Source organism: Telopea speciosissima, chromosome 3 (genome assembly GCF_018873765.1).
Source record: "Telopea speciosissima isolate NSW1024214 ecotype Mountain lineage chromosome 3, Tspe_v1, whole genome shotgun sequence".
In the NCBI taxonomy this organism is placed as follows: Eukaryota; Viridiplantae; Streptophyta; class Magnoliopsida; order Proteales; family Proteaceae; genus Telopea; species Telopea speciosissima.
Window position 1 is genome coordinate 22,372,890 of NC_057918.1, and position 12,497 is coordinate 22,385,386.

General features: G+C 38.1%; 1 protein-coding gene across 1 annotated transcript; it reads right to left on the reverse strand.

Annotated features, from left to right (window-relative positions):
* Positions 1 to 7,234: 7,234 nt before the first annotated feature.
* LOC122654030 (uncharacterized N-acetyltransferase p20) lies at positions 7,235 to 7,756 on the reverse strand. Its single transcript, XM_043848002.1, has one exon. The coding sequence runs from the start codon at positions 7,751 to 7,753 to the stop codon at positions 7,235 to 7,237; it is 519 nt and encodes a 172-aa protein (XP_043703937.1). The 5' UTR covers positions 7,754 to 7,756.
* Positions 7,757 to 12,497: the final 4,741 nt, after the last annotated feature.

The window sequence follows — 12,497 nt, forward strand, 5'->3', positions numbered from 1 at the left end:
AAATGCCCTCATCTTCCCCAAATCATCATCTTCTGTTACATACCCACCACCACCGCCACCGCCACCGCCACCCACCATTGGCTTTGGGTTCTAAGACAAATGCCAAATTGTTGTAATAACAAAATTTGGTATTCAGACATTCACAACGAGGACATTTCTGTGGCTGCTGTGGTGGTTGTTGTTGTTGATTTTCACCTGTTGATGGCTTCACCCTCCGATCTTGCTGTTGCAGACTACCCATTTGCTCAACTCTTCCTCTTCCTCCACCCTCCTGCTGCATCTCTCTATCCATTTCTTGATTTCTTGATTTCTTCTTCTTCTTCTTCTCTTTCTCTCTCTGTTTGTGCTCTTCTAATACACTAATATATCAGAGGCAACAAAACAAATAGGTATGGTGCATCATGATTTTGATTTTGGTGACATGGGATTTCTGGGGGAGGTGCCTTGGCGGTTTCAGAATTAGAGAGAAGGAGAGTAAACCACTAACCTCAACGTGTCAACCTTCTATTCTCTAGTCTTAAAGAATCTATGGAAAGAAGAAAACAACGGCGAGATCGTTAGCGTTACCTGAGTACAGATTCCTCAACACTTTCCCTTACCCTCATAGTCCTTATCCTTCACTTCCTCCCACGAGTAACAAAAGCGGGGGGCCAAGTAATAAAGAAGCAAGATATCTATACTATCCAACAAAATCTTCAAGGATCTTTCTCTCTTTGCGATAGAAGAAGACCTCTTCTCTTGAACCCAAAGAGAGAGCAAACACAGAAATGGAATAAATTACTCTTCCTGCAAGGCTGATGAGAGTAGGTACTATCTCTGTGGGACGAGAGAGAAAGGGAAACGTCCAAATCCGTGACGGAGAGATTACAGAAAAACGAGTTCAGTAGAAGTACAATCTGGGTTCCTTAGCGTCTGAGTAATCGTAGTCACCCAGAAGAAAAAGTAAAAGGAAGGAAGACAGAAACCCATTTCATTCCATAGATAAAAAAACCCAACCCAACTCATACAACAAAACAAACACATATACAGGACAAAGACAGCGGAGACTGGAATGGAGAGAAAAAAAACTCAAAAAGGGTTCCCTTCAGTTCACGGCGGCAGCGATTATCGATTGTCGATAGTCGAATTGGGTGGCAGTGGTGGTGGTGGTGGCGGTGGCGGTGGCGGTGGGGGTGGTGGTGGTGGTGGGTATGTAAAAGAAGATGATGAACTCTCAAGTCTCAACCCTAACCCTCATCATAAAAACGGTAAATATGTCAACGGATAGTCGAAAAATCATATTCGATCCGTATTCATATCTATTTAGGATAACCTGTATTCAAAAAATCACTATCCGGAATTTATCCGAATCCGTCCGAAAATCGACAGGATATTATCCGAATCCATTCGAATATAATCGGATACGAATATGGTAATGCCACTATCCGACCGAATTCGATCCGTTTACATCCCTACTCCAGTGAGGATAAGTTAGCTGGATTGGTTTCCACCTTCGTTCTCAACCGTAGTATCTTACTTGTTTGCTTTAAGTGTGGGGGTTTTTTTTTTTTTTTATCAAAGTTAAAAATGGAATATTCAAAAGTGGACCAATGACTTGAGCCTATCTCGGAGAGCATTACACCTCACCGCGAGTTCAGTTCCTTTGCACATTCGTGCAAGTACATGTTTGAGGGGCAACCACCTATCTTATTTTTGCCATTTATCAAGGGAGGAGTGGTATTTATGAAAATAAATTAAACATGTAATTGACTCTAAGATGTACGTTCACCTACACGTTTGTGCAGATGATCAATATTCACCTCATAGCCCATCATACCATCATCTTTCCCCTTCACGCGCAACATACATGAAAACTAAGATCTTCTCTGACTAATTTTCTTCATCCTTGAAGACATCCGGAGTTGCCACGCCATGGTACTAATACCTCTTATTGGTATTCGGGTAGAAGTCGCCTTTAAAAATTGGTTATTAAGGACAGGATGCCAAAGCTTTAATAAACCATCTTATCCTGCTACTCACACCCAATGTTGGATTAATGTTTTTGCGTGGAATCCCTATAGAGCCATCAATAGAGACTCAACATAGCTGGTCCATTGGGACCCTAACAAGCATATTTTAGTAGATTCAGGAAAAGCGCTTTTGTAGTATAAACTTCAATACCCATGAAAAAATGGAGAGGACACAAGTCCTTCATTGCAAATTTTTGTCTAAGCAAAGCAATAAATTCATGTAGATACGTTGCATAAGTTCCAGCAAGAATAATACCATCAACACACAAGGGAAGAAGAATAGTCACTCGTGAACTTTTAGAAACAAATAGGGATGAATCCACCATGCTAAAGAAATATTACATGCTCAATAAAAATATGCCTAATCTATCAAACCACCCCCATGGAATGGATCACCCTACCCTACCCCTCCTATTTCGGATTCGGATCCTCTACTGCCGAGCTGCCCCAACTTCCCTACTGTGCAGACACAGCAGGGTGTGAAATGATTGCCTTACCCCCCCATTTGGGCAAGGCGCTTGGGCAGGGGTAAGGTGGTCATTGCACCTCTTATTGTGCCTGCACAATAGAGTGCAATACGGGCTGTAGAGGGATCCGACCCTCCCATCCCACCCTGTCTCGCCCATTGATCAAGGCCACGTACCCACATACTTGTAGTGGGCGGCGTACCCAACCTCTGCCTTCTTTTAATAAAAATTTTATTCAACCCAAAATAAATAAATAAATAAATAAGCTCCTAATTCTATCGTGTGTTCCATATTTCCAATGGTAGAGCTCTGATCCAATTGAATGGGTGACCACACCATATAAAATTCGAAGTATCATACCTAGAGGCTATAGGTGAAGGTCTTCCTCATCTACCATATTAATAGGCCCATTCCATGAAAAAGAAAATGCATATATGCCAACAGTTCATCCCTAATCCATTAAGTTTGAGCTTTCCACACACACACACGCAGAGGGTATACAGCGATTCCCATAAATAGAAATACATCAACTTTAATCCCACTATCATATCAATTCAGGATAGTATCAGTAGCTAAAAATCTATACATAACTAAATCTTTGATATGACCTTTAAGAAAGGAATACTTCCTCAACATACCCTCTTTAAGGAACCCAGCCTTTTCCAGGACCCTCTGTGAGACTTTATTTTCTATATCAGTAAAAGCTTGCAGCCTCATCACATCAGGTAAATCTTTAAATACAGAAGCCAAGGCCATCTTCACAGCTATGGTGGTTATTCCTTGACCCCAATACTTGACAGCTAAAGCATATCCAATATCAGCACTACACCTGTCCTCGCCGGATGCCGAAAAAATCGAAACAAATCCGTTGATGGATAATGGAACTTAAAAACCAAAAAAAAAATAATCCCACCACCTAGGGTTAGGTGAACTTACCACGATGAACTTTGCTGGAGAAGATGGCGCTGGAGCCTTGTGGAGATCGTGGAGATGAGACTCCAGTCTTGTGGCGCTGGGTCTATGCTGAAATTGCCGATCTCTGGTGGAATTGTCCCATCCACTCCAGCTTTCCTGTGGTCGTTTCGTCTTCATCAACATCAAGGAAGTTCACCAAGTCCGGCACCGAGCGTAATCCAGGGGTTGAGGGGCTTGAGACAACGGCAATGGCGGAAGTAGTTGGGGAGGGATGGTGTGGTTGAAGTAGTTGTGCACCTAAAATGACCTTTTCATAAATATTTGGTACCTGAGGTATAATTTATCCTAAGGGTAAAATAGATATTTCCATTTAAACTCTAACAGTAGACTAACACTGTCAGGTTTCGAGAAATGTTAGGTAATTGTTTCAAACGTTGATAATCATAAGCAAAATGGCTATAGTACAAGGGGTGTCTAAGTAATTTTTCCTAATAATAATAATAAGGGAAGGGTGAGTGGTAGCAGAATGTGCGTTCTGCAATGTTATTTTCACGTCTTTTTAATAATAACCGTACATGTAGAATAAGATTAATCTCGACCATCCAATGAATATGAATAAAAATCAATGGTTACTTGCTATTACGGTGATACGGATTCAGTTTTTATTTTACTATATGTAAACAACCCATCAACAATGCTATTCCCTGCCCAGATTGGAGTTATGGGTAGAATTGTAAGAGTTTCCAGAAGTGTTAAAGTTCTTGCTTTCGAGAGAGGGGATGAAATGAGGGATTAAAAACGATGTTGCTATCGTCAAAGGAGGCAACGCATGTGCTAGAAGGCATATGCTTGTAAAGATCAAAATCCTTGGAGACAACGGGTGAGAGTCCCCTTTCTGAAAAATCAATAGCATGTACCGAACTCCGTTCGACGGCATTGGAATAGGTCGCAAGCTGTCCACCATATCTTCGGCCATCTGCGGTGACGACTGAACTAAAGAGAACGGAAACGATAAGCCAAAGCACAAAGAAGAAGACGATGGGTCCCATGTCTATTTATGATGGGTGTGTGTTTCTAATCAAGATCATATCAAAGATTGGGATGTTCCAATTCCAAGTCTATTATGAAGCTTTAGCCTTTGAGTAATATCCATTTTGTTTCCTTAACGATGAGAGACTTGAGATGTATTATAATCTCAAAGCTTGGGTCTTTGTATATAACCAAATAAATTATTGGCATGAGACTTTCATCCATGTTAAAACCAGTAAAAGTCAGAACCTTAGCCAATTTCTTGAAAAGAAGACTTGCGATGATCATATCTTTAATCTCCTATAGCTGCAGCTTCCAGAAATGAAACTATGATCTTCTTGGCCATCTCAGCAATTGTAACATCAACAATGTCTTTTGAAAACTCATGATCCGAGTTGCAGTTGCTCAAGGGTTTCTTACGAGTACATGAAGTTACAAATCCGGTTTGATTTTGTGGTTTCAAGGGTTTGCAGAGATTGTCACAGGGTTTTGCAGAGGTTAGCGGGAGAGAAGGCATATCGGTAACAAGATGACTCAGTTAATTGAGATAAAAAAGTCCAACGGTTGAGATTTTAATTGCTTAAATGGACGATTAAAATCAAACAACGTATTGCAATGCTTTTCTTACGCACGCACAGCGACACTTTAGCCAGGGAAGCGAAAGTAAGAAAACCAGTGAGAACTGCAGCGCTGCGACAGTAGATCGAGTCCAGGTCGTTAACATGTTGATAAACAGACTAAGGAAAGGATCAAAAGTCGGGAGAATCCTCCGATTGATTCGAAAGGACCGACCGAGGATGAAAGAAATAACTGAATAAAGGCAAAATGTATCGAGAGGCCCACTCAATTGAATTCCCTTGAAATGGCCACAACTACATGATTATCGACATTTGAGTTTTCTCTTACAAAATTATACATTCAATGTTTAGGTTTACAAAACTAGCCAAAACGTTGACTCTCTCCGCCATGTATTTTATTTTACCTTTATACCCCTAAATTCTTCCAACTTCTTCTTCTTCCCCGTGCGGGCACTCCCATCCCGTGACCAGCCCACCTCTCCTCCTCTTGCAACTTATTGTTCTTCTTCAACCGCCTTCATCCCACCCCTAATTTTCTTTTTCTTTTTTTTCTTTTTTATTCCTTCTTCCTCTGATCACCTGCGCAATGGAAACAGAAATAGGTATCTGTGGGAGTCAATTCTGATCCTCCGGTTTCGTATACGCCAGATTCTTAATCTTTGAAAACGAAGGGAGAACAAATGAGACGGAAAAGTTATTCTTTCATCCATCTCTCTCTTCATCCGAGGTGAGCGTCGGGTTTTGTGGAACCCTCTTAAGTTTTTTGCCGTCCAAGGAGGAAGATGGTATTGAAGAACCGGCATAAGGTTGATCAGCCCAGATGGATAAAGTACTCGAAATTATATAGAGAGAAAAAGACGAGGATACTAAAAAATGGAGATCGATGATCGATCCTTGTATAGATATACATTTATTTTTTTTTCTTCTATTTTTTTAAATTGTCGGACTCTTTTTCTTTGGACTAAGGAGATGAATTGATCGTGGTGATGACTGTTAATGTGATTGTTACTCATTTGAGAAGAAAGACATGAAATCTAACAGAATATCTTCAGTTCCTTGGATTCCAATTTTTCCCCTCTCCTTACAATCTTGGCTGAATCATTTCCCCTTTTGTAAGAGTGGGATTTCTGGTTTCATGTATGTTCTTGTTTTGGCTTTAGATCTAGGCGATGCAGTTGACTGTCGTTGCTAGTTGGAATCTGTAGTGCTTCGCTCTGATGTTGACGATGTGTATTACAGGAGAAGGTGTGGGGCGGAAGGGATTGTAGGGGGTTGCAGGGGGATGGGGATTGTAGGGAGTTGTTTGTGTTCTTCGTCGATGGATAGAAGCAGAAGAGTGGGTGGGGGCAAAAATGTCAAAAATTATAATATAAATGAGCAATGAATACTGTTTTGGATAGTTTTTGTAAACTCAAACTCAAAACAATGTATTTTTGTTAATTGAAAGAATGAGTGGTTAGTTTTGTAAACACAAACCTAATACTAGTTAATCAAGTAATTTTCTCTAATAATAATGATGATGATGATGATGGAAAGGGATTCCAGTTAGGAAACAGCCTCTCCATAAAGGTCAAAGGGTAAGACTGCGTACATTATGATTTTTCCTAGACTTGACAGTGGTGAGAGCATTGTGCAATAGGTACAACCCTTTTTATTCCCAATATCAGCTCTATATGCACCTATCATCACTTAAAAGCTAGAAGACCTAAAACGGATCCAATTGAGTAGTTATCTAACCATGTGGAATATTGATCGACGCCAAGGATGGGGTATGTATTGTATGCAATCTTTCATGTTAAGAATCACTTGTTTATCATAGACCCATTCCATGGAAAAAAAAAGACAGAGAGAATAATTACTCATATCTCCCTTGAACTTTGTCCTAATTTCAATCACCTCTCCTATGTTTTCAATAATTACTCTCCTTTATCCTAATCGGGCTAATTCTCAATCACCTCTCTTATAATTCTTGAAAATAAAAGGTAAGTAGTTGGAATTAGGGCAAAATACAGGGGAGGTTTGAGTAATTTAATCCCTACCGGACGATTAAATTACAGGAAAGATGATTGAAATTAGAGCAAAATACAGGGGAGATCCGAGTAATTTTTAATATGCATATATGTCAATGGTTCATCCCCAATCCATTTAATTAAGTTTGAGCTTTCGAGAGAGAGAGAGAGAGGTTATGCATTGATTCCATAAATAAAAATACATAAATTTTTATTCCTTCATCATATCAATTTGGGACAGTTTCAATAGCTAAAAAACTATACATAACTAAATCTCTAATCTGACCTTTAAGAGAGAAATACTTTCTCAAAATACCCTCTTTAAGGAACCCAGCCTTTTCAAGGACCCTCTGTGAGGCCTTATTTTCTAAATCAGCCAAAGCTTGTAGCCTCATCACATCAGGTAAATCTTTTAATAGAGAAGCCAGTGCCATCTTCACAGCTATGGTGACTATTCCTTGACCCCAATACTGTGCAGCTAAAGCATATCCAAGATCAGCTCTACACCTGTCTTTGCCGGATGCCGGAGAAATCGAAACATATCCGATCGAACGGTCGTCTAAACATATGGATCGACGCCAAGGGTGGGGGATGCAAACATCTTTGATGAAACTGAAAGCCTCATCCCTTGATTTGAAGGTCTCCCGTCTAAGAAATTGAGTCACCCGATCATCGCCTGCCCATTCCATGATATCATCTACATCTGAAAGTTTAAACGGCCGGAGAGAGATTCTCGATGAATCCATCCTTTGATTTGTTCCTAAGCTCATGAGTTTGAAATAAAAGTAATTCTTTTGGAATGGTCTAGAACGCTATTAGATCATCTCATTTGATTTGGATTATAGATTTTTCTTTTTTTAGGGGTAAAAATTTGGATTATAGATTTGGTGCTTTGGTTTTGAAGTTTTGGTCAATGGAAGTGGTTGATGAACGGTTTGATTAAAAAAAAAATTAGCTGGTACCCGGGTTGTAGGTAAGTAGCTGCAACCCCTACGTGGCATTATCTCATTGCACTAAATGTTATTCTCTTCATAAATTGGTTTTTTTAATTTCTATTTTATCCTTTACTTTTGGATTAAGGGTAATATAGGCTATGTCTTTTTTCTTTTTTTTTTTGGAATTTTTTGGTTACCTAGGTTATGCATTGTCTATGACCAGAGAATGAAAATATTTTGTATTTTTGTCAATTTCTTGAATATATAAAATTCTAGATTTTTTATTCTAGAATATTTCTTCAGTCTAGCTCTAACAATCACTTGAGGATATTGGATATCTCAGATAATTGAGACAAACTGTCAGGAGTTGGGTCTAAGGCTTCGATCCAAATATTGATATTGTTTCAAAAGAGATTGTTTCAACTGATTCAAGTGATCAACCAAGGTTCAAAATCCTGGTATCGGACTCGGTATCAATCATGGTCAAAACCTTTCTAGATTGGGATTGGATCGGTATAAATCGGTTAGGATCGATAAAAAAACCCCCAAAATTGTTTTTTTAATGGATCAGGTCGTGTATCGACCAGAGTTGGTAGGTGTTGTGATCTCGGGATCGGACCGGTCAATATCGACTGGTATCGGTCAATATTAGTCAAGATAATATTAAAAAAAAACATAAAAACTTTGAAAACAATCCAAAAAAATTCAGTCAGATCGGACAATCTAAGGAGCGATATAGTCAAAACTTGCCTTATCGGTCTAATCTCGGAATCGGCCTCAATCAATACTGATCCGATCCAACCTATATCGACTGATCCGATCCGAGATTACGAACCATGGACCAAACACATCAATACCATTTTTTTAACCAAACCATTAAACCATTTAATTTACAAGGAAAGTTTTGGGGATAGGATTAATCCATTTTTGTTTAAAAAAATAAGAAAGTTAAGGGTGCTTAAATCATACTGTTTGAAAATGAATTTTTTTTAATACAAATAAATATTTTGACATTAGAGTGTGTCCATCAAATCCAACTTAAAAAGATTAAATTAATTGATTATAACTTTATAGTAAGTGTTTGTTGTAATTATTCTTTTATGTGCACCTGCTGAATAGTATTGTATTTTTGTTTTCAGCTAGTGACAGATATAGGCATTTTGTTTAAGAATTGCCACATTGAATATTTCTCAAATGGAGATTAGTATGGAAATATCAATACAGACACATTATTATGTTGAACATTAATCAATAGAAATTCCTGAATGGTTCATCGCCAATTGTGTTTGCCAAAATGAATTTCTGGTAGTCTCTTTTTCCTGTACCTAAGAGGCACTTACTATTGCATTCATGTTTTGTGTATTTGTGGTGTATCAATGGTTGATGTCTACCGACAGGACTGACTATACATCGACTACTCGACAAACATGATATAGATGTGAGTAAAAGTGACAATAAGGTATCCACGTATTGTTTGTTTATGAGAGAACATCCAAGTGAGAGAGAGTTTTGAATTGTGCTTAATTGAAATCGGACCAAATAGTTGTTTTTGTAAAATGTTTACAAAAAATATTTTATTTAAGGGAGAGTGATGGGTAATAATTGGGTATGTTAGTGGTATACCGTATGCTATCACCCTATGTGACTATCTCTTTCTTCCTCCCCTTTAAAATGACTCACTTACCTTTCAAAGGAGAAAGAGAGAAATAGACACATAGGGTGCTAGCATACGATGGAAAATTACTTGTTCCATTTCTTGCCCGCTCCTTCCCAAAGTGCCTCTAATAAGGGGTGGACCCCACTCGGGCAGTGTGGTCGGGCATGGGTAGAGTGGCCATTTCCGCCCCCTATTTAAGGAACTTAGGGGAAATGGATCTACCCGGGAAATAGAGCAGACAATGATCCAGCATACGGTATACCACTAGTATACCCAACATTTTCCTTTTGTGTAATTATTATATTAAATAAAAATTATTTGAAAAAGATGGGCATTGCCTCGAGAATGGATCATTTGCAAGTACATGCAGGTGAATGTACATGTGACTATGTGAGAGATAACCACTTGTCCTTTTGTTTCCATTAATTCCCCTCCTCCCTGTATAGAGGAATTGGACTCGCATGGCGTCGAGGTGCCCATCTTATGTCTGTCCGCAGGGGTGTCAAACGATCGATTTGGCTCGGTTTCGATCGGACGGAATCGGTTTTGGCCTTAGAATTAGTGAAACCAAAACCAAACTGTTAAGAAACTTCAATTTTCGATAGGTTTCGTTTTTCAATATCGGGTTAATACCGGCTTAGATCGATTTATTTTCGTGTTTGAACCACAATGAAATCTTACATTCATAATTTGTAGTGAGAAAAGATTCAATAAAAACACTTTAATTCACCTTTCCCAAGTCAAAACAAATACACAACCATGAATAAGATATGTTCATGTTGTAATCCTCAAAGAAGAATAAATTGTAAGGGGAAGAATGGAAAATAACTAATATTTAAATCAATGGATAAATAAAGTTTGTAGTGAAATCATTGTCATAAATCATATAATTATTTATCATCATTTGTAAATGGAAGATAATTAATATTGAAATCAATGAATAATTATTGGAAAGATAACTAATATTGAAATCACAAAATGAATCATACTATCAAATCATTTATTTGAATAAGGAGATCAATGGAAGAAGTATTGTTACAAATCAATTTCCCTATTTTCATAACCTCATACAGTATACTCATTGATTTGTAACAATTCTCCTTACAACCATAAATTTGCTCACTAATATTGAAATCAATGGATAATCAATTCACATAATCATAACCTTATACTTAATTATTTTTATATCGATTTCATTCGATTTGATATCGGTCAGTTCGATGCGATCTGATTTTTAACCAATCCCATCATACCCCAATCCAATAAGGATCGAATCGATTCGATCCGAGTTTTTTCGATCAGTTTCAATCGATTTTAACGGTTTAGGCTAGGTTTTGACATCCCACTTGCTCCTTTCATCCCACCCCACCCATTTGGTCAAGGCCGCCTGCCTAGAGTGGGCGGGGGTGCCCAACCTCTCCGCCCCTAAGTTTAAAATAACCTTTCGATGACTCTTGCACCCTTACCAAAAAACACAAAAAAACAAAGGGGCAATTACTATCACTGCTCTACACTTAGCCTATATTTATTAAAACTATCCTACCTTAAACTTCTTTTCTAAAACTACCCTGCTTTTAAACTTTTACATCTCCTTCTACCCTCATGTTTTTAAATACCCAGATTGCCCTTCCTTTTCACCTAGTAACCTGCTAATCTATTTAACCTCCCGTTCATCTTCTACTTTTTGCTATTTTTGTCATTAAAATAGTAAAAAATGAAAGCACCCACCCACTTCTTCTCTCTCCCGTTTTTTATTCCATTCGTTTTTTTTTCTTCAATATTTCTATTTAATTAATTTTTTATTCAACATTTCATCCTCATCGTTCTTCTTCGAACAGATCATGGTTCTAAGTATTGGTATCGTATCACACGTATCGGGCAATACGTACCAGTTTTGCTAGTCATCGATATCGTGCTGATACCGTATCGGTAGCACGGTACGAAAAGGGGGTAAAATGGTAAAAAAAACTCACTTTAAAGGAGATTCAGGGGTAATTTTGCTTGATATAGCTGATCCAGGCCGATACTGTATCGATTTTGCACGTTATCGATACCCGTTCCGATACCGTGCACTAAAAACATGGAACAGATGGACTCTCTTCAAAACACCCCACTTCATCTCTCTCTTCCTCTTTTTATTCAATTTACTTTTTACTATTTTTGATGAGAGTCGATCTGTTCCATGGTTTTAGTGCACGGTATCGGAACGGGTATCGGTAACCTACAAAATTGATACGATACAGATACGGGATTGGCCTGGATCAACTGTATCGGGCAAAATTACCCTTGAATTTCCTTAAAAAATGAGTTCTCTAACCATTTTACCCCTTGTCATACTATGCTACCGATACAATATCAGCATGGTATCGGTATCGGTGAGTAACAAAATCGGTACATCGCTCGATATAGGCGACACGATACCAATACTTAGAACCATGATCTGTTTGAAGAACGATGAGGATGAAATGTTGAATAAAAAATTAATTATATAGAAAAATTGAAGAAAAAACAACAAAAAAAAAACTGAATGGAGTAAAAAACGGAAGAGAAGAAGTGGGTGGGTGCTTCATTTTTTACTATTTTAAGGATAAAAATAGTAAAAAGTAGAAGATGAATGGTAGGTTAAATAGATTTGCAAGTTACTAGGTGAAAAGGAAGGGCAATCTGGGTATTTAAAAACATGAGGGTAGAAGGAGATGTAAAAGTTTAAAAGCAGGGTAGTTTCAAAAAAGAAGTTTCAGGTAGGGTAGTTTTGATAAATATAGGCTAAGTGTAGGATAGTGATAATAATTGTCCCAAAACAAAATAAAGAGAAAATTTCACAGACACCCCCTAAAGGTATCCAATATCTCAGAAACTTACCATACTTGGTCAAAAAAGCCCTTATTTTATGAAGAT

What these genes read in the sequence shown, in the direction of transcription:
- LOC122654030 (XM_043848002.1), bottom strand. Translation starts at nt 7,753, where the DNA reads ATGGATTCATCGAGAATCTCTCTCCGGCCGTTTAAACTTTCAGATGTA.